This window comes from Protopterus annectens, chromosome 3.part0 (assembly GCF_019279795.1).
Source record: "Protopterus annectens isolate FY-2018-M chromosome 3.part0, PAN1.0, whole genome shotgun sequence".
NCBI classification, from domain to species: domain Eukaryota; kingdom Metazoa; phylum Chordata; order Ceratodontiformes; family Protopteridae; genus Protopterus; species Protopterus annectens.
Window position 1 is genome coordinate 1,948,357,705 of NC_056731.1, and position 23,790 is coordinate 1,948,381,494.

Genomic DNA, 23,790 nt, shown 5'->3' on the forward strand with positions numbered 1-23,790 from the left:
CCGGTGGAACCCCCGGCTCCACCAACACCTCTAAAGAACCGGCGTCCGGTACGGACGGCTCTTCTTGCCTGGGCTTAGCTGCTTTGTCCTTGCGCTTCTTCGAAGAAGCGGACGTCGGAGCATCCGACGGCATATTATAATTGCACCGCTTCCCGAAGACTAACCTGGCACAATCTAACCTTCTCTTAATAGTGCGCTTATTGAATCTAGCACAAAAGCGACACCCAACAACGTCGTGCTCAGGCCCTAAACAAGGAATACACAAAGTATGATAATCTCTATGCGGTATCTGTTTCCCATAAGAAATACAGTTATTCACTATTTCTGACATCCGGTAAACCACTGAGGCAAGAAAAAACTAAAATATTCCCCAACGGGGTACTTAGCCAACTTTGACTCGGTCTGAAACTCCGAATTCGAAAAATTTCAGAACGCCGAACGGCACTTGCAACGCTGCTTCTGCATCGGACCATGCGGCAAAAAAGACTGAGGATATGACGTCGGTCATGCGCATTTGTACCCGGACGTCCTGATGTCAGTCTAATGCGCCTTGACCGACGTCAGCCTTATACTTTGATATTCGGGCCGACCGAGGACAGCGGACTACCCAAGTGTAAGGACTGCAGCAATGTGAGATGAAGAACATCCTATAAATAGTCCCGAGTGGTTTTAAAATGTAGGAAACACCAAACCATGATGAAATTTAAAAAAAATTGAATCTGTGGGTGCAGTTCTCCTTTAATGAATCTGTTCATTCTGGACAGATCTACAATATACTTCCAAAGGGCATCTCTTATGGGAGTCCACATAAAGCATTGAATAAAATATATTCCTTGTTCCTACAGAAAAACACTGTCTAGGGCCCCTGACTGAAGAATCTAAGTCACAATCAGTTTGTGAACAATACTCCTATTCTAGGGGAAAGGAAGGCCCTTCTCAGCAGGAAGGAGGGAATGATATGAATTTTATCCTGCAGCATGACTAAATAATTCTCTTTTTCTATTTGCAGCAATTCCTGAAAATCAGCAGTCAATAAAAAGGGAAAGTGTTGCCATCCAGTATATGAACTGAGAAGAGGAAGACTTTAGGGAGTAAAGTACTGCCCAATTGTACTTCAGTTCTTTCTTTTCATCTCCATTTGAACCTATGTCATTTTTTAAGATGTCTGCTCTAATGAAAACTCCTCAAACAAAAACATAAATATATTTATACAACCCCCACCCCCCTATTCACATAGTTAATCTAGACCACACACAAAAATATACATTTTAAACAAATGAAGTTTCACTCTCCAGACAGGGGCAACTGCCCCAAGTTGACAGCCACACAGGCGTAATTCTACATAAAAAATTAAGGTTATCCATGTTAAAGTGCATGCTACAGTCTGCGTACCCTCTTCCACCGATTGTTGTCTGTATTTTTAACTCTGTTCCCCTCTCAGATTTGAAAAACAGCTTGCACATTTTCAGATAACATTAACTTTTAGCCCTAAAAAATGCACCGGCTACCTTTAAGCAAAAGTAAACTAATATATTTAATATAACAGTACACAAGGTATTAACACTGCTGGGAAGGCTACTATTTCCGATTCACTTCCCCAAATTTCAGAATTTATTTACTTTTCACTGAACTGCAATCTGCAGTAAATTTAAATATTGCACTTCTCTGAAGATTAATTGCTTGCACCTGTAGACAGCTTGCCAGCAATTTAAACAAAAAACACAACACACAAAACAGCTATCAACATAGCGGGAACCTTTGTACACTTCATTTAGAAAGTATGACCGCGCAAGATCTTACCATAAACAGTAGATGACCTACTGCTCACCACTGCAATATTCCTTATACCTGGGATATCCTGTCAAGGATAGCCTAATGTCCAGTAAGCATACCAAAGCCTTTATACCTTACTGGTGTCTTATACATTCAAGGAATAAGACACATATGTGACGTACAAATGTCTAACACTTAGGGCTGAAGTGCACCAGGGAACCAGAGCAATCCCAGAAAAATATGCCCATCCAGGATGGCAAATAGAAGGAAATAAGGATGAAAGAAGAAACCCTTCGGTCAGAAGTAGAGCAACAGAAAAAGAATAGGGGCAGGAGGGATGGGTCGAAAACAGTAGGACATCAACTGTTATGGTAAAATCTTTGATAACTGTACTATGTCTTTCCTGATCACTGCTGCAGTATCCTTTATACCTGGGAGAGTACACAAGCTACTGTAAAGCATGGAAGGTGAAAGGTAGGGAACAGCCCTCCACAATCCATGAATGATAGCCCCAGCAAATCTTGCTCTTGCCTTGGAAATATCCAAGTTACAATAAATGGTAAATGTTTAGACAGAAGACCAAGCATCCACTTCTAAGATGGATCTAGAATCCAGCCCCTTAAAAAAGTACCAGCAGAATGAGTACAAACAGAAGAGGAGAGCTGCTTGCCATGAAAAGTATAACAAAAGGAAATGGCCTTGAGAGTCCAGGAGGAGATAGCTTGCTCAGACACTGCCAAACCCAATTTCCTGGCATGAAAGGAAACAAAAAGTTGCTCAGATTTTCTGATGCATTTAGTCTTAGTAATGCCTGAGCTGTCTATGTAAATCCAAGGTGTATTGTACTCTCCTCACCAGCAGACTGTGAAGAAGCAAAATAGAAGGAAGAATATGCTATTTCAAGGACAAATCCTTAACCACCCTGGCAACAAAAGGAGGATTAGTATGAACAGACCCCCTGTCCTTATGAAAAACGAAAACAGGAACAACCATAAGGGCTTTGAGCTCAGAAATTCTCTTGATAGAAGTTAAGAGCCACCAACAATACAGTCTTCCAAGTACAATACTGCAGCAAAGAAGAAAGGTCAGGCTCAAGAAGGGAAGGAGTCAGTTTTTCAAGAATAAAATTAAGGTCCCAAGGAAGAGAAACAGGCATTATTGAGGGCCTGATATGAAGGAAACCTTTTAAAAATTGTTTGACTTCAAAACTAGAAGCCACAGGTGGACTCCAAGCAGACAGGCAGAAATTGCTGACAAATTTGCTTTAACAGAAGAATATGCCAATCCAGTATTGAGCATTCCACACAAAGGATGATAGGGACCCCCCAGAAAAAAAGGGTCGTTGTCATGCTTGAGACAAATAAAAAATCTCTTCCATTTAACCACGTATGACTTTCTAGCCTTCTGCAAAACCTGAAGCACCATATCACCCAAATTGTCAGATGAAGTGAGGATAAGTAAGGGTGAATGAGAGACCCCTTCTCTTGTATGAGAAGCTCCATCCTTTGTGGTACGCTGTGATGATTGCCCCTGGCCAGGTGAAAATGAAAGAGAAACCAATGCTGTTTGGGCCAAAATGGAGTCACCAGCAAGATTCTGGGTGTGCCCCACATGACCTTGTGTAACATCCTAGGAAGTAGAAGAGGAGGACATGCATACAGGAACACCCCTCTTCCAAGAAAAAGACATGCCAGGCACTTTTCAAGCTAGTGCATTTGGAACTCTGGAACAGAACACAGGAAGCTGTGTGTTCAGAAGGTAGGCAAAAAGTCTACTTGAGGAGTACCCCTGGGCAAGCAAGTGCTCCAGATTATGCGGAATGCACCGCATTCAGCCCTTAACTAGTGCACTGTTCCGCTGTTCCACACTGAACAGCTTTGGCTCCACTACACAAATTTTGATTGGTTAGTATACCGCAATTGTTGCCAATTGGCATTGCGGTATACAAACCGATCAAATAACCGCTTCGCTGTTCCTCGTTGAACAGAACTGGCTGTGCTACAAGGTTTTTGATTGGCTTGTATACCGCAATTACAGCCAATTGCAATCCCAGTATATGAGCCAATCAACAAAGTGTTCCTGAGGCCGGGATTCCACCACATACAGTAAAGCTCAAATAAAATACATTTCAAAAAGGAATCACAATACAGTCACGTTAAAAAGATGTAGAACTGGTCTGCTACACATATTGGACCACATTATTAATTTCTATTATGTACATATTAGTTGCAAGTGCCATAATTCGCTGAGCATCAATAACGTTATTTCAATGCATACATACTATTAATGTTTTAGATAATTATAGGGTTGTAACTAATTTATGTTTGTGCATATTTTATGAATGTTCTTTTGAATGCTTTAAAATGTGTGTTTTATGTCGCTTTCGTCATTATACAGTGCATTTGGGCAAGTTGTTTCATCCCATGTAACTAAAGAGCTAAGCTGATTCATTCTTTATTTCTTCCTCCTTAAAGCTATTGGAAATAGTTTCTTCCATAGGAAGAAATGCTGACCTAAAGGGTAAAATAAAATGTGGCATTATACTATCTGTTTACAGCCAGTTAAAATGGATAACAATGTAGAGATGCGTCACAAATGTACGAGTAAGTCGGATTTTACCCACTATGGACATCACTGAAAGTAAAATGTGATGTTCCCAAATCTAGCAGTGGAGTTCTCCCATGTAATTACCACCCCACCATTTGTGGAGTCCCCATGTAATTACCAACCCACCATTTGTGATGCTGGTTTGCACACATCTTGCAAATTAACCACTTGTGTTTTGCTCACAAGTGCAAACTGTCCTGGTCATGTATAAATCATTTATCACACACACACACACACACATATATATATATATATATATATATATATATATATACATATAGTAACATGCTTACTCATCTGTTATAGTTCATAAACAGGCGTAGGTAAACCATAAGAGTTTACAACATATACAGGTTAATTCATTACACCTTCGACCCAGTACATCTATCTACTCAAAGTACTCGATATGACTTAAAACTGAACCCATAGAAATGGTTTGCAAACTATAGACTGCTTTTTAATCCATGGCTCATTTACTGATTTTAAAAGACTCCTAACCTTAATAGCTATTGCCTGCTCAGGAATGACCATGCTTTTTATTAGAATTACAGATGCAAAAACAAAAAATGTAATCACAAACCAGGTCAAAAGTGAGTCAGCAATTAGGTTCTAAATCTATTAGCCAAAAAATAAGAAATGAGTCCAGCCTATTGTATATCAGTTTATTTTGCAGCTACCACACATTTCCAGCACTTTACCGTTTTTGACTGAACAAATACTTTGCTTATAATGATTTGGCTTTCATCTTCACTGAGTTTAAACAAGCTTGTTAGGGTAGGAATCCATTTGTGTTTATATTTCTAACCTATGAACATCAGGTGTGCATACATGTGCCAAATGTTTGGGACTGTTTGTCTGACGGAAACAAATTTGTGTTACTGCGTTCTGTTTTTTTTCCATTCATTCCAGTGTTACATCACAAGGTACACAGAAGGTGGCTGTCTTTTGAGGTAGGGATGAGAAGGTATGCTAGACTGCTAAATGTTCATAGTGCATCTATAAATCTACAAATTTCATCACTACAGAGAGGTACTGTGACTGATGTTGGCGACCAAACATCTCCCCCAGACATGCACTGAGACAGCAGTTATTTAAGTCACTTACCACAGCTAATTCATATAGTTGCATGCAAAATGTTCAGACTTGTTTAAAAATTAAATGTCTCTTCCAAAATGTGGCCAGACTTATGGTTCATATATACTTCAACTTACTGATTTTGCATGAAAGACCACTTCAGCTTGGCACTGTGGAAATGGTGTGTTTTCGCACAGTGTGAATATAGCGTGTTCCAGATTTTGCCTGTTTATCACACATTGTCAGGATCTGTGTTCCACATTGACCTCTTAAGAGGTTGAGACCTATGGAGTACCCTGCCAATACACAATGTGCAGAAAACACCTCTATGTGAAGCAACTGCTCATGATGATATCCTGATCTTCTCAAAGAGTCTGCTATTTGATTGTGCTCTGAAGGGATATAAGCCGATGTAAAGAGATGCCCGACAGCTGGCTTAAAGGATTAATTAAGGAACGATAAACAAGCTGTCCTGTGGGTCCAGTGATGCAAGGTTTGATTCTTTCAGCCTCCATTTCCTAAAGGTGCGATTTTAAGCACGTCACTTAACCAGACACCACTCCTGGGCAGAGTCTGAAAAAGGTCCATTTAGATCAGAGCAATACCATGGAAAAAAATACAAAGCACCTGAAAAATCAAATGATGACAGGTTGCTAAAACCCAAGTCTGAAGAGCCAGCTTGTACAGATAAGATTATGGGCCCTCTTTCTTTTTGAGGTACTACATCACTGTGGTATTTTCTGTGAAAACCTGTAGTGAACTTGGAATCTAAAAGGAGTGAAAGGCCTAAAGAGTTAGGTCTAGAGCCCTCATCTCAAATACTGAAGTGGTTTGATATCAGCTGATGAGACCAAAGACCCTGGACTCTTGACTGTTGCAGGAAGCTCCCCCAACCTTGACTGTAAGCTCTCGAGAAAAAAAAGGCAGACTTGGATTTAGGGGATCTGCCAAATCCACCAGTGGAACTAGAGTTTGATACAGAGTAACAGAAGGATTGGAAACTACAGAGGGTAGCAGTGCTAGAGCAAAACAGATTGGACATATTGGAAGTTCATGTGAAGCTTGGCAAAATGATCCATGGGAATGGTGGATGCCATGAACCCCAGGGGCTCACAGAAATCCCCATGCAAAAAAACTGGAAAAGGAGGCTGGAAATGAGTAGTCAAAGCGAGGACCTTGGAAAGGCAGAAGAGAAGCCATAACTGGAATGTTCTGAATTCTGCAACCCCAAAATACTTGTTCCTCAGAGGGAGTCAGCATGGAGTTTTTGAGACAGAGTGAATCCCACACTACACAACAGCAGCATAGTGAAGTGTACAGTCTGAAGCAGGAGCTGCTGAGAGGGGGGTTTAATCAGGTCATCCAGAGAAGGGAATATTTGGATTCCCTAAAATCTGCAGAAAGCTATCATGAGGGCTAGACATTTGGTAAATACCCTTGGTTCAACAGAAAGACCAAAACACAAAGAGGAGAACTGATAATCTGAGGAAGAAACAGAGAAATGTAAACACTTCCTGAAGAGAGACTGAATAGGAATTTGGAGTAAGTTTCCTTCAAATCCACGGAGACTAGAAAATTATGGGGAAGCAAAAGAGGGAAAATGGACTTAAGAGAAAACATCCTGAAGGAAAGAACACTGAGAAAAGTATTGAGACAGGACTGGTCCAGAATGGTCCTCCGCATTCCCTCCTTACTGGGAACCAGAAACATTCTGGAATAAAAATGTGTTCTCTGTTGAGACAAGAGAACAGTTGTATGGTTCCTTGCTCAACCAGATCTCATAAGACCACAAGAAAATGAGGAAGCCGGCAAGGAGTCAGCTGAGGAACACAAATGGAAAAAGGGACTTCCAAGCCATAAAATAACCATGTTGGATGTTAGAGATAGAACCCATGTATCTGTGGTTATCTGTTGCCAAATGGGGGAAGAAAGGGTTTGCCTGAGGGACACAGAAAACTGGATGAGCAGAATTGGAGAATGGATGTCAGAGGCAGATTTATTAGGGAAAAAAGGCTTTTGGCCTCTAGAACTCGAGTGGGCTTATCTGGGAAAATCTGCTTAAAATACCATTATCTCTAGCAGTTTGTCTAGGCTGTCCATGTGCAAAGGAAGATTTTGAAGGATGGTTTATCTGGAACTTGAGTACAGGAGAAACATTTGTCTGAGGTCCTGCATAACCTGGCCCTTATTTTGCAGGGTTTTAAATAATTCTGCAGCAGCAGCAGTGCAAATAGATTTCTGATTATCTAAGGCAGATTCTAAATGCTTGGCTTTAATATTCCTCAGGAAAAGTTTGCAGGTGCAACCAGGAATATCAATTCATGACAAAACCAGACAGAGCTGCCCCAGAAGAAACATCAGCTGCATCATATGAAGGAACGGCGAGCTGAGAGGCAGAACTCAAGAGAAAGCAAGCAGAAGTTTTACGATCTGAGTCATGCACATCATTCAAAACTCCCCCTAGCTGGGGCAGAAGAGCCAGGCCACATCTGGTCATGTGGGTCTGATAATTAATGGCTCTAAAAGCCAAAGTAGCAGAAGAATCCAATTTTTTCCATACCTCTGCATAGCACGGCTGTTCTTATAAGAAAGCAAAAAGCTTGAAGAGGAAATAGTTTGGATGGCCTACCTGTGGACATGGAAATAGCGGGATCAGAAGCTCGGTAAAAGAACCAGCTCAGTGAACTGCATACAGACCAAACTCAGAAGTTGCTTTAAGACTCATGGCAAAGCAGTCCATACATCACATATATACCTTATACCTTGCGAGTAGGACATATGCCTGATGTATGAAGCCAGGAAGGTATAAACGCTTTGGTATGCTGGCTGGACATTAGGCTATCCTTGGCAGGATACCCCAGGTTTAAAGAATACTGCAACAGTGATAAAAATGGACATTGCAATGCGCAGAGTTCTACTGGCCATCTGCCTTCAGCTGCCGTCTTCATGTCTTTCAATGAAAGCATTTCCTAATGGAAAAAACAAGTTAATTCTACAGATTCAAAATAACTCAACATTTTCCATGCCTTTCTTCATTTTATCTCATCTTTCAAGAGAATTTATTTAAACAGTGTCCCTATCTTAAGACAAGGAATACTGATACAGATATCCACCTTTGCAAAAGAAGGGAAATTACTTAACTATACATTTAATAAAATCAGTACACTTTTACACCACTCCCCCACCCCAGCATCCAAGATCACATTATATTAACTTAAATGTGCTTTTGTCCAACTTTCCTTATCCTGATACAGTGCAGTCTAGTGTGGTATTAATCTCCTTATCAGTCTGCATTTTCAGTGACTAATGTATCACCAATTTCATCCATTCTTTTAGTGTGTTAGGAAGTAAGATAAAATGGACAATCTAGTTCCTAAAAAAAAATAAGTGTTATCTTACCTCTTTCCTAAACAATTCTTTGCTCCGCTTAGCTAACTCACTTGAGGTATCTGCTTCTGCAGTTTTGGCCTTCACTGGTGTCTAGAAGTGAAACAAAGGTTAAGAATGAATTCACTGCTAATAAGGTAATATAAATAAAATACTTTTTATAAACTTCTTTCCTGACCAGAAAGTCCTACTGCACATCACAAAGGGCAAATCTTCGGAGAAACTAAAACATCATTAACACTGCAGAACAAAAGAACCAAAAAAAAATGCTCAGCACAGTTTACGAGAGGAGGTCATTACAGAAAAGCAGAGGAAGAATCATTTTCAATGCGTCTTACACACAGCACAACTGTTACAATTAGAAAACTGGTTGGCTGGCACTGTGGCAGGCAGTTCAGAGCTGCTGGTGATACTGGTTCTTACAATGGTTGAAGTACCAGAGGGTTAGTAAGGGGAGGGAAAAATTGTGTCTTAATCAAGAAGAATATGGGAGTTATTCTTGCCACAACAGCATCTCACGGGGAGGCCAGAGATGGTTCCATTTTGAAGTACTTCACTGAATGATGCTGCTAGCAAATGCAGTCATGTAGCGTCCTTAATTAATAGACCAGTTTGAGGAGGCAAAAAAGTGGTACTGAAGGGGTACAAATGCTTGCACAAAAATCTCTTCCTTTTGCACTACTATGATAATTAAGACGGATGCCTGCACTCCTGAATCTCACTTTAACCTGACCAAACATGCTGAGGTCCTTTATCTTAGGGGGCATGCGACTCATTTAGTTACATAGCCACTATAACATTGGTTAAGGCTATCAAATGGGATAACAGTTGGAACAGAAGGGGGTCAGATGAAAACAAATGACAGCAAAGGGACAAAAAGACTGACAAGACTATACACAATTTCTATTAACCAACACCAACAAAAGCAAGAAGATAAAAGATCCAATAAGAATAGTGCTTTTGTATGTTTTTTTCAACCAGCTTGAACATTTTCAAATCCATCTGATGGGCATTCAGCCCTTTTGTTTCCTGTCTTGACTGAAATACCTTACACAGTACTGTATTAGGAACTTGCACTCTCACAGTCCATAAACTTAATGAGTTGGTTTGTGAGGAATAGGATTAGCTGCCAGAAGGGCCATCATTTAAGCATTCTGTCTTTTTCCAACTGCCAGCACACTGGAGGAGCCTACAATGCTATAATTAGAAGTTATGTACCTACCATAACGTTCCATGTTAGTTGTCTTCTCTCGCCTTCTTTCTTGCTGGATGGGTTCGGAGCCGATCCTCGGCTCCGACTCGGCACTTGCTTAGCTTGAGAACTCCTTTTACCAGCTCGAGGCAACCCTATATCCCATGATGCAAGGCGGGACTACCTCAGATCTCGTTTGGTAGCTAAAATACCCTGCTAAACGACTAACCTAGTAGAACTAGGAAAAAAAAACAAGTTCTTAACAATAGACTCTTCTATTGAAGACTCAGGAGAGAACAACCTGAGAAGAGGAACTCTTCAAGATCTGTCCAGGCCAGGGGGAAGGAGGGAGGGACGCAAGAAAGAAGGCGAGAGAAGACAACTAACATGGAACGTTATTGGTAGGTACATAACTTCTAAATGTTAAGTTGTCAATCTCGCCTTCATTCTTGCTGGATGGGACCGCGTCCCTAGCACCTGTATCCCGGGTGGCTCAATGGAACAGACTCTTGAGAACTGTGGAACCAAAACTGGCCCTGTCCCTGGAGGCCAAATCTAATTTGTAATGAGAGACAAAGGTATGAGGAGTGGCCCAAGTAGCTGCTGCACAAATGGTATCAATGGGTAGCCTATCCTGAAAAGCTGTAGAAGTGGATAGACTCCTGGTTGAGTGTGCCTTCGGTTTAGAGGGTAGTTGCTTGCCTCTGAGCGAATACACGTAAGAAATGGTGGAAGATAACCATCTGGATAAGGTCACTTTTGATACTGGGAGACCTTTCCTGTTTTCTGCATAGGAGACAAATAATTGGTCTGATTTCCTGAATTGTTTAGTTCTATGCAAATAATACCTGAGCTGACGATGGACATCCAAAAACTGAAGCTTTTGTTCAGCTCTGTCAGAATAATTTGGGAAAAAGACTGGTAGATCGATGGATTGATTAATATTAGTTTGAGAAACAACTTTGGGGAGAAAGGACGGATTTGTTCTCAAGGATACCCTGTCCTTGTGAAAAACCAAGTAAGGGGAACGGATGCAGAGAGCTTGAATCTCGGATACCCTTCTTGCTGAAGTGATAGCCAGTAAGAATATAGTTTTCCAGGTCAATAACTTCAAGGAGCATGAAGCAGACGGTTCGAAGGGTGGTAAAATCAAGGATGCTAACATTAAATTCAGATCCCATTGTGGAGGAGGATGTTTTATTGGCGGCTTCAGGAGAAAAACTCCTCTCAGAAAAGCTTTGCATAGTCTATGTGACATAATGTTATGATCTTGCAAGCCAACATGATATTTGGAAATAGCCGCCAGTTGAACTTTGACTGTTGATGAAGAAGATCCTGACTGAAAAACTTCAGCTAGAAAATCTAAAACAGAATGCACAGGTGCAGTAAAGGGATCAATATTCCTGGAGTTTGCCCAAAGGGAAAACCGTCGCCACTTGCTAGCATAGACTGTTCTGGTGGACGACTTCAAAGAAGCTACTAAGATATCTCTGACAGGATCAGAGATCATAGGAAGCCTGGCTAGGGAAGGAAGTGGAGCAACCAAGCAGTGAGGTTGAGAGAACGAATGGCCCGGTGCTGTTGACCCGATTGGTGGATCAAAAGATCCGGAACTGGGTCCAGATGCCAAGGCTGCACCAGGAGGTGACGATGCAGAGTCGGAAACCAAATTTGTCGAGGCCAGTAAGGGGCAATGAGAATCAACTTGGCCCTCAAAACGGTAGCTTTCTGAATGACTTGTGGAATCAAGGGAAAGGGAGGAAAGGCGTACAGAAGTCCCCGGGGCCAATCCTGGGTTAGCGAGTCTCTCAGGGGTTGGCCTGGTAGGGGAAAGAGGGTGAAGAAGTCGGGGCATTTGTTGTTTTGGGGTGTAGCAAAAAGATCGCAACAAGGGGTGCCCCACTTCTGAAAAATCTGGTCCACTATAGATTGATTTAGAGACCACTCGTGAGGCATGAGAATGGCTCTGCTCAGCCTGTCCGCCAAGAGGTTGGACCTGCCGGGGATGTGCGTTGCTATCAGAAACCGATGAGAGGAGATTGCCCATTGCCAAAGTCTGAGAGCTTCTCGACACAACGGATAGGACCTGGTCCCGCCCTGCTTGTTGATGTACCAGACCACAGACATGTTGTCCGTTTGCACTGCAATAGTCCCCGCGGGAAGAAAGTCGCTGAGGGCTTGCAACGTTAAAAGCACCGCTCTCATCTCCAGGACATTTATGTGCAGATGGTATTCTATGGGTTGCCACGTCCCGTGGACCATCCTGCCCTGATAATGCCCCCCCCCACTCGATCAGAGATGCATCCGTAGTGACTGTGGCAACCGGAGGAGGGGAAACAAATGGTCGGCCTTGATGAAGAAGAGGGGAAGATATCCACCAGTTTAGATGAGTCCTGCACGATTGTGTAACTAAGATTTCGTGTCTCATCGGAAGACTGTGGAATGACCACTGAGTGAATAACATCCACTGCAGAAGACGCATGTGGAAGCGAGCCAGTGGTAGAAGAACAATGGCCGCAGCCATAAGACCTAGAACTTTCAGTATCAACCTGGCTTTGACTTTGCTGCTCTGCAATAAAATCCGAACGTATTTTTGGATGTCCAGAATTCTCTGATCTGTTAGTCTGGCTAACAAACTGACGGTGTTTAATTCTGCGCCTATAAAGGTGACAGATTGGCAAGGCAGCAGAGAAGATTTTTCGAAATTCACTGAAATTCCCAAACTTTTGCAAAGCTGCAGAGTGTAGTCTCTGCTCTGAAGTAGCTGATGCTTGGTGGTGGCGGAGAGGAGCCAGTCGTCCAAATAAGGAAACACATGGAATCCTTGACGTCTCAGATGAGCTGTGACCATTGCCATGCATTTGGTAAACACTCTGGGGGCTGAAGTGAGGCCAAAGGGCAGGGCACTGAATTGATAATGACTGGTCCCTAGCCGAAAGCGGAGAAACCTCCTGGAGCGCCTGTGTATCTTTATGTGATAGTACGCGTCCTGAAGGTCTATCGAGCACATCCAGTTGTCCTTGCCCAGAAAGGGCAGAATGGACTGAAGCGTGACCATCCGGAATCTTGCCTTCTTGACAAATCTGTTTAGATTGCTTAGGTCTAATATTGGTCTCCAATCTCCCGTCCTTTTGGGGACCAAAAAGAATCTCGAGTAGACGCCGGATCCTACTTGGTCTGCTGAAACAGTCTGGACGGCTCTTTTTTCTAGGAGCTTTAAAACCTCCTGTTCTGCCAAATCCCTTTGACCGGGTGAGATGTCTGGAAGGGATTGGTGAGGTACGGGATACCTTTCGAAGGGGATTTTGTAACCCTCGGATATGATCGACTGTACCCACATATCTTGTGAAAGGGAACACCAGGCTACTGGGTACAGCGAAATCCTTCCCCCGACTGCCTCCAAGGGTGGACAGTCGGGCAACACCTCAGGGATGCTGAAAGGGCTTCTCAGGAAGAGGCTCCCTGTTGCCCTGGTTCTGAGGACCCCCTCTGCCTCTAGGGCGGCGTTTATTATTGTTACCTCCTCTGCCTCTGGGGGTAAACTGACCACGCGTGTCCGGCGCTGCTCCTTGGGCTTTACGGAACCACATCTTCCCTCCCCCTTCTGACCCTTGGGATAGGGTCTAGAAGGGGTGGAAAAATGGACTCCAACGGCAGAAAGAGTTTTGCCATCCTGCTCACACCTGGTCAAGGTTTCCTTCACCTGAGATCCGAACAAAGCCGAACCGTCAAAGGGGGTATTGGTGAAGGACACCTTAAAGGGGTCCGCAAAATTACAAAGCCGCATCCAGGCTTGACGTCTAAGAGCCACCCCTGTGCCTGCGGCTCTGCTTGCTCCATCGGCTGCATAGGATATGAGCCGCATGGAGGAGTTGGTTAAAGAATTTAGGATTGCTAGCTGTGAGGTAATCTTGTCTTGAGCCCCAGCAGCTGAAGGATCCTGAACCACTTCACCTAGTTCCTTGAGAATATCTCTTTGAAGCCTGGTGAAGTGACAAAGGTAGTTCAGCGAACGCATAGCAAAGGTCGCTGAAGAAAACATCCGCTTTCCATACCTGTCCATGGTCCTAGAATCTTTGTTAGGAGGATGAACAGGTACTGAAGGATCCGCAAGTTCCTTCTTGGTGGCCGCCGCCACCACCATAGCATCCACAGAGACGCCCTTAGAAAGAAACTGCTTGTCTGAAGGGGCCATAATAAATTTGGATGGTCTCCTGGGGACCGGTTCCACAGAATCTGGAGCTGTCCACGCCTTCCGAGCCACTACCTGCATAAGTGGGTCGAAAGGCGGAGACACCCAGGAGGTGGAGGGTCGGGATCCAAAAGCCTCCAGGTATACCGACTCATCCTTGGAGGGGTCAATGGAGGGCCAATTCCCCCTCTGTTTGAGGAGCTCAAGGATGTCTGAAAAGGAGACATCCTCAGAGGGGGACCGTGGGGAACCCTCCGACTCATCTAAGTCGGTATCAGATGTTGTAGACTCAGGGGAGTCTGTGTGTTTCCTCTTACACGTCCTCTTCCGAGGGGGTTCCCCTGCAGGATCAGGAGAGACCTAGGAAGAGGAAGTTATTCCCAATGGGGAAACCTGGGGCGATGGATCCCTGGGCCTGAGAGCAAGAGGCTGGCAAGAGGCATCCATAGGCACCGAAGAGGGAGGAGCTAAAGGGATGGACCGTTGACCTGGCTCAGGTGCCAGGACACTCCTCATCACCTCAAAGGCTCCCCTCCCCGGGAGGCCGGAATATTCCCGTTCCGAGGAAATAGGAATTCCCGGCTCCAATGAGAGAGAAGGCTCAGAGGCCGATGTCGGTGCCGAGCTTACCAAAGCCGAAGCCCCGAGAGGGAGAGCGGGGTCGGACAAGGGTCCGATGCCACTAGCCCCCTCGGAGCCGACAAGGGATACTCGACGACCGGATCCCTCCAAGGAAGGTCTCATGGAGGAGATCGGAGCCAAAGACGACGGAGCCGAAAGGGGATGTATCGGCTCCGGCGCCGACACGGTCGCTGTCCCGAGAAGCTCCGGCTCCGAACTCTGGAGGGGAGTCGGAGGAGGAAGTTCAAGGGGGAGAGCAATAGCCGAAGTCTGCTGAGACGGGCTATGGAGCATTTGGGCTAGTGCCTGTGACTTCAACAGCCTGCTTACCACCCTCTCTAAATCGTGGTCAGACAGCCTGGAAGATCTCGAAGATCGGCTCCGATGACTCTGCTCCGACAAAAGAGGAGACCCCGGAGCCGAGTGGATAGACTCCAAAGAAGGGGACCGAGATCTCTTCTTGGACGAAGCCATCGGAGCCGACGTCCTCTGGGTTCCAGATGGAGCCGAAGGCTTCTCGGCTCCGATACTGGATAATATGTCGGCTCCAGCCAGAGCCGACAAGGCAACAGTAGATTGAGTGTCGGAACCGATCGGAACCGACACTACCACCTCAGAAGAAGAAAGATCGGCTCCGGCTGGAGCCGATCTCGACTCCGAAGGAGTCGGAGCCACCGGGGAAGGCTTAGAAGCTGAAGCCTGAACCTTAGGTGGCTTGGAAGGTTTACTAGACCCAGTTTTAGTGGGTGAACCTTCTGGCTTTAATAAGCCACGGAGGATCAACTTATTCCTCCTCTCCTGCAGGACTCTCTGGCTAAAAGAGTGACATATGGCACAGGAGTCCTGCAGGTGTAAAGGCCCCAGGCAGTAAACACAAGAAGTGTGACCGTCTGTCAGAGACATTTTCTGACAGCACGAGTCACACTTCTTGAAGCCTGAGACCTTTCCTTCCTTAGACATAGTCCAAGTAAAAATAACACTCACACACCCCAAACAGTCACACAATTAATCGCAACAAACACAGACACACAGATAGGGATTAAGAAAAGAGGCCTAGGCCTAAGTGAAAAAAATTAAACTTTTTACAACAACTAGAAGTTTTTAACTATATGGGGAAATAGGGTGGGCTGTAGAAACACTACACACTATAATATGGAACAAGGGAGAGACAAAACCCTGACTAAACTGTTTGAAAATTCAAACTTACCTGAGCTGGCAAAAAAGAGACCTCTTCGCAAAGCGGCAAACGAGATCTGAGGTAGTCCCACCTTGCATCATGGGATATAGGGTTGCCTCGAGCTGGTAAAAGGAGTTCTCAAGCTAAGCAAGTGCCGAGTCGGAGCCGAGGATCGGCTCCGAACACATCCAGCAAGAATGAAGGCGAGATTGACAACTTAACATCTATACATACCTTCAAACATTTGACCTTGCTACTGTGTGAATCAGTGTTTGGAAGTTCAATACGATGGCATGAAGCAAGCTGAAGTCTTCTCCTCTCTCTATAGGGAGAGTGCAGTGATATCTCGGCAACATCCCCCTCTCCCAAGAATGGAAGAGGTAACGGTCCATCACTTTCTGTCCAGCTTCTCCCACTCCCAGGTTGCCAAATATATCCATGCCAGCTAAGAAACAGTCAGTGCTTTATAATTCTGTACCACACAGCCAATGTTCATGGAAAAAATAAAAAAAAAGAGAGAAACTGCTGACAGATAGCAGTGGTAAATGGAGTTTGCTCAAGGAAAATGGATAACACTGCCCAGTAGGAAATCACTAATTCTTGTGTGTGCAGTTTCCCTTTAATATCATACACATTGCAAAATTCAAGATTAGAAGGAAACAGTTTCTTTACGGAAAAATAGTAGCTAAAGAACACTTTAATCACCCTGAATCCTCATTTTCTTGAATGATCAGTTTACTGCATTTATGCATTTCTACACATTCCTGAAGGAAGTCACAGTTTTGGCTGCACTAACAACACTACAAAGTAAAAAGGTGCAAGCAATTACAACTCCTTTCTAAGAAACAAGATTCTCATTTAACCCTAAACTGTTCAACCAGCCTCTTTATACTGTCATGTATTCCCATACCTCTTTTTTCACACTATGCTTTACTGCAATATAAAAGATGCATAAATTTACAGGTCCCTCCTGGATGGGTCCCTAGAATAGGTGACATTTCACCAATAAGAATTCAGCAATGGCTTTTTTCCAGCAAAAACTCTCACTCAGATACCCAGCAGACAAATGCAGACATGCCAAGTAAAGGTTATATGAGAATGACCATCCCAGACGCTCACCTATTTTGCCAAAGGTACCAACAAAACAGTCTCACAGATCAAGAAAAAATGTACTTCTGGTACCATTTCTTATCACCTACCCAACTCCAACAATGGCAGGTGAAGGAAAAAGTCGACTGATCTTACACGGCAATTGTGGAAATAGAATTCAGAACCATCAAGGAGGGACACTTAGCACATTAATTGATTAAGGTATGAATATATCTATTACGTCCAACAATGAGAACCTTCCCTGATGAGTCCACTAGGTTGGGTAGAACCCCAAGCAGTACCACCAGGTTAACTGGAGTTGGAGGCTCATCTAAGACCTAAAGGAAAGACCTCCCAGTGCTGTTTGGGGAATGTATGCAATAAAGACTAAATGGCAGCAACCTAAACATCTCGAACACATTCTTAAATCAAATAATGGAGAATTCATTTTGCTACAGAAGTGGGCTTTGACAACAGCATCAGCAAATGAGCATCTGTCTGAATGATGACAACAGATAATGAAGCTGGGGTAATCCATTGTGCAAAGTGTCAAGTCCCTCAATTCTGCAGATCAAGAGAGACAAACAGCTAGTCAGCCTTTTTTAAACAAATGCACCTTCCTTAAGCTGCACCTGATATGACCAACTGCAAAGAAAACTTGGAGGTTGATAGGCTTACAGACAACTCTAACATCACTTCTAAAAGAAAACAATAGTTCATTTTTAAGAGAAACTACACCTCTGAGTAAAGCCAACTACGGCTCCCCTACATATTAATTCACTAACACGTAGCAGCTGTGGAAGTAACACCTCAAGTGGACTACTTACATGCCCTACATTTGTTTTTGTTATTAAATGGGTGAAGGGGCACAAAGAATGCTTTTCAGCCACAACCTGGGCAAGACAAATATACAACCAATATACAAGACACATGAAAATCAAAGCAAACAAAACAGACGTTGCATACACCACAAGTATTCACAACAGTGAAAACATTAAGAAATAACACATACATAACGCAAGATGTTCTTCATGTTTCACTGTTGCAGTCATCACAATTGGGTTATCTGCCAGCAGGTAGCGCTCAGTCGGCCCGATTACCAGAGTCTTAGTATTTCTGCGTCGGATGCTGTCATTTCTTCCATGACGTCAGGGGTACAAAAACAGGCAGCCGACGCCTTTACATCAGTCTTTCTTGCCGAGGAGGAGCCCGAAGCAGAAGCCGTTCGCAAGTGCCGGTCGGCCGCTACCTGAAATTTTAATTTTCGAGTTGATAATCCTGAAGTCTTCTAAAACCAAGTACCCCGTTGGGGATCCTTTTTTCTTGCTCTAACCAATGTCAGAAAAAGTTAATGGTCTTGCCTGTGGAATGCAAGGTTCTATATCATACTATTGTACAATGTAAACAGCAAATGCTATTTCATCATACCGATATCGAAACAACAAAATATCGAACGGAACAGCAAATTTTTTCTCAGGGAAAAAAATTGCTGCTCTGTAAAAATAAATGAACAAACAAACACAAATTTAAGTGGGGGGCTGTGCCCCCCACACCCCCCTACTTAAATATACCAACTCCGAGATTGTACCATAGTGGAAGAAATGGCAAAGTCTCGAAGACAGCCCACCAAATTTTTTCCCTGGGAAAAATTTGATGTTCCGTGACTTCGCTATTTTACCATTTCGACAGTATTGGATTGACTAAATAGCATTTGCTATTTAGTCCATTCGATAGCATCATATAGACCCGAAAGAAAATACTTCACAGAGATTTTCATTCTTACTGCGTCACCTGTTTAAGGCCAGACCACAATGTCCCTCGCTGTCGGTTTTCTGCCTTGTTCAATGCCCGAACGATTCATTGTCGGGCTATTTTTGTTGCTAAATTCTTTCGTTCTTGATCTCCGTATTCCGAAATGGCTTCGATAAGACATCAGACTACCAATCTTCCAAAAAAAGTAAGGATAAAGACAGAGACAGACCGCATAGGTCCAAAACTGCTGACGATGCTTCCGTTAAGCTAGTCGCCAGTCCGCCGGTACTCAATGAGGTGCCTTTGCAGCCCCTAATGCCCGCTTCTATGGATTTGCAGGCTTCTACTGAGACCCATTCGGAGTCTTATATGCCGTGAGATGCTTCTTCGACTATGGAACCAGCGGATGTCTCTACCTTGCAATGGGACCGGAGCTGCTGTGCAGGCACTGGCTTTTGAGGGTGTTTTCCGACCTACCGATGTTCGAATCAAACAGACTTCTTTGTTATCCAAATCTACTGAGTTTCTTAGGCCCAGAGTATGCACTATGCCTAGAAAACAGATGAACAAAGTCCATGCTCAGGCCCCCATGCCACAAAAACAAATGTTTAGAATGGCTGAAGACCTTATAATGCTAATTAGGGGAAGCCAGCCTTCCCCTGCTAAGAGACAAAGATTTCAGTTGCCTTCAGATTCTACAGACCAGGAGTCCGATGACTCTGACCTTTCTGATTATCAGGACATGCCCTTATCAGTCTATGAGGATTCAGATGCAGAGGAATCCATTCTTTCTGCCTCCCCTCCAGAGGATTTCTCTTTTGGTGAAACCTTGCATACTTTAAGAGAGCATTTCCATTGGGAATGCCAAGACTACCCTTAGTCCAAAAAGGATTTTTTAGAGTACCGCAGCACAGGGACTTTAGCTATTCCCCCTGTCCTAGATGATGTGGATGATGTTTTCTTGGAATCAAGTCTTACTCCAGACACCTTACCTCCGGCCCCTAGGAAACCTGACAGGTACTACCGAGTACCCAATTCCCACAAGTTTCTTTTAAGAATCCTACTGCTGATCCAGAGATCATTTCCCAGGGATCTAAAGGTATTATGGCTACTACAGCCAAAAATCCTACTCCTTCGGAAAGGGATTCCAGAGCTTTAGACAGATGAGGTAAGAAGGTATATACGTCTGCAACTCTTGCTATCAGGACATTGAATTGCCAGTTTCACATGCTGAAGTACCAGCAACATATTATGGATTTCTTTAAACAAAAAAATGGTAATATTTCCAGATTGTGCAGAAAATAAAGATTTGCAAGAGCTTATGGATTCTGCAAACCAAGTTAGTAAGCATACTTTGCAGTGTGGTTTTGATGCCCTAGAAGCATCTTGCAGGGCTGCAGTCACTGGCTCTGTACTAAGAAGGCATGCTTGGCTGAAGGAGCAGACCTTGCCAGATCATGTTAAATCCAAATTACTAGACGCTCCTTTAAATAAGGATGTTTTGTTTGGCACCAAAACAGAAGTAGTTCTTAAAAAGATGGAAGAAAAACCTAAATCTATGCAAACTATTAAAGAATTCTTACAAGTGCAACCACCTCGATTCAGTAGGCATTGCCCTTCAAAACACTGGTCCTTTCCAGCCCCATCCAGGCCTTCCCAAACAAGACCCAGGGGAAACAGACCACCCAGACCACAGTCTCAGGGTATGCACAGATCTAAGCAATGGAGTGCTCCCACCCCTAGAACAGGGGGTGGTAAGCCACCTCCCTATGGAAAAAGTTTGCAATGACTTCTCAACTCTAAATCCCAGCCCTGCCCAATTGCTTGTGCCCCATAGGAGGAAAACTTGCCCTTCATGCAAAAAACTGGATGTCCATCACTCAGGACTGATGGGTCCTCAACATTATATCCCAGGGGTACACATTTTATTTCCATTCACTGCCAACTCCAAGCAGGTTTCCAGAACTTCCTCCAAACCTGTGGGCAGAGGAACAAAACCAAGTTTTTTCCATGCTCAACATCAGAGCTATTCAGCCAGTTCCATTAGAACAAAGGGGTCAGGGTTTCTACTACAGACTATTCTGGGTACCTAGGAAAGAGGGCCTCTTGGTGCCCAATCATGGATCTTTCAATTCTCAACACTTTCCTGGTGGTCCCAAAATTCAAGATGCTTACCCTGCGACAGCATCTCCCTATGCTAGCCAAGGATGCCTGGTTAGTCACCCTAGACTTAAAAGAAGCTTATCTGCACATCCCCATCAGGAAATATCTACGTTTCAGGACAGGATCTATGCATTATAGTTCTCTGCACTTCTCTTTGGCTTATCTAGTGCGCACAGGGTATTCACAAAATGCCTGGCTCCAGCCATTGCATACTGCAGGCAGAGAAATATCCAAATTTATCCGTACTTGGATGACTGCCTGATTCAGGCAGGCAGCCAGGAATTGCTACTTCAGCACCTGGCATTTGTAAAAAGCCTTCTCACTTCTTTGGGGTACACCATCAACGAAAATAAATCACAACTGGTGCCCGGTCAAAAGATTGTATTCCTGGGAGCAAGCTTGGACACAGCTTCCCAGATGGCATTTCTCACTTCAGAAAAACAAGTCTATCTGACACACTACTTCAAGCAAATGGCCACCAGAACCCAGCTATCTGCAAGAACAATACTGGAAGCCCTAAGGTTCATGGCCTCTGCTAATTCCATATGCAAGATTACATATGAGGAAACTTCAATGGTACTCGTCTTCGGTGCCAACATTCTCAGGACCTGGAAATGGCCATTCCTATCATACCTTGTGGGCAGAAGCATGCAACCACAACAAGGGACTGCATTTTACTCAACCCCACGCCACCCAAACCCTGACCACAGATGCATCAGACTATGCATGGGGTGCCCACATGGCTGACAAATGCATTCAGGGCCACTGGAGCCCAAGCCAAATTCTCCTGCACATCAACCAAAAGGAAATGCTAGCTACACAGAATGCTCTGACAGCTTTCAGATACCTAATCCTTCCAGGACAACTGCTGATAAAAACAGACAACACTACAGTTATGTGGTACATAAACAAGCAGGGGGGAACCCATTCTTACCCACTCTGCAGGTTAGCCATGACTCTGTGGAGCACAGCTTTGAACAACCAAGTCCATTTACAAGCTCAAGTCCTGCCAGGCAAACAAAATTCACTGGCAGATGACTTACGCAGAAATCTAGACCCACACGAGTGGAAATTAGAGCCCAGCACCTTCAACCTCCTGATCCACAGGTGAGGGATCCCAGAGGTGGATCTCTTTGCCTCCCCCCACAACCACCAGTTAAGCAAATTCTGCACCAGGAACCCTCACAGCAGTGCCTGATAAGTGGATGCCCTATCCTTTCAATGGGAAACTCTCTCAATCTATGCCTTTCCCCCTCTGCCCCTTCTCTCAAAAGTACTACTCAAGATAAAAGAAGACAGGCCAAGAACAATTCTGATTGCCCCAGAATGGCCAAGCAGCACTGGTACCCACTCCTGCACAGCCTAACAACGGTGCCACCCTGGCACCTACACCAGACCCCTTCCTTGCTGTTACAGCAGGAGGGACAGATTTTGCATCCACAATTACAACCCCTAAATCTTGCAGCCTGGCTTATTCCTTGAATACTCCACCAGCAACCCTAAGTAAACAAGTGCTGGACTTCATTCTCAAAGCCAGAAGGCCTAGTACTAGGAAATCCTAAGTGGAAAAGATACTGTTCTTGGATTTAGTCTAAAGGAAAGGACACAGCTGTGCCCTCCTTACCTCTAATCTTGGATTACCAAGCAGAGCTACTCCACAGAGGCCTATCCTTCTCCTCCATTAAGATCCATGCCTCTGCCATTTCGGCTCATTACAATACTGATGATGAGCCACCTCTACTTTCTCACCCTCTCATCAAACAGTTCCTGAAAGGGGCTAACAACTTATGGCCCCCAAAGAGAGCACCCACCCCTTTTTGGGACCTTAAGTTTGTGCTGGAAAAGCTCACACTTCCCCCTTTTGTACCTGCTGCTTCAGCAGAGTTAAAATTCCTCTCTTGGAAAACAGCCTTGCTTCTAGCCATCACTTCAGCTAGAGGAGTGTTTGAGCTACAGGCACTGATGGCTGTGGACCCCTTTATTATCTTCCATGCTGACAGGGTTTCCCTCAGGACTAACCTGCCCTTTATGCCTAAGGTGGTGTCAAGTGTGGCCCTAAACCAATCCATCCATTTTCCAACCTTCTTCCCTAACCCTCAGAATAAAGGGGAAAGGATCCTGCACTCTTTGGACATGCACAGACAGCTCAGGTTCTACCTTGATAGGACTAAGCCTTTCAGAAAATCTGACCAGCTGCTAGTCAGCTTTGCAACAGGGCCATTCCTAAACAAACCATTTCCAAATGGATAGCACACTACATCCATTTCTGCTACAAGCACCATGGAAAACCAACCTCTCAGGGGGTCAGAACACATTCCACTAGGGCTACTTCTACCTCTACAGCATTTCTCAAGGGAGTCCTACCAGGGGCATTCTGGAAGCTGCAACCTGGAGTTCTGTACACACCTTCATAAAGCATTACAACTTACCTATCATTTCCAAATCCAGGGCAGGATTTGCTACAGCAGTCTTACAGGGCCTACTAGCCAGCCCTAACTTCTTGACTACCTCCACCCTTCCTCAGCTTTGGGAATCAACCCAAGTGTGATGACTGCAACAGTGAAAGATGAAGAACATAGTACAGTTGTGTACACTTACCGTAAATGGAGATGTTAGAGTGTATTCACTGTTGCAGTCCTGGCTTCCCTCCCTCCAGCCCCCTGTTTTTCTCTGTCTTTCTTTCTCTCCTCTCTATGGCTATTCCTAATGGTATTGGTACTTACTTTTTACTGGTGTTGGTTTCCACACCACATACTAGCTCCC

The 23,790-nt window shown here is 44.1% G+C and overlaps 1 protein-coding gene across 1 annotated transcript in view; it reads right to left on the bottom strand.

Moving 5' to 3' along the window:
• SETD2 (SET domain containing 2, histone lysine methyltransferase) overlaps window positions 1–23,790 on the bottom strand; it is a 3,532,865-nt gene that overhangs the window by 170,757 nt on the left and 3,338,318 nt on the right. Inside the window, exon 26 of the mRNA XM_044066027.1 lies at window positions 8,854–8,934. Coding sequence (XP_043921962.1) covers window positions 8,854–8,934 — 81 coding nt within the window. The remainder of the gene's footprint in view (window positions 1–8,853; window positions 8,935–23,790) is intronic.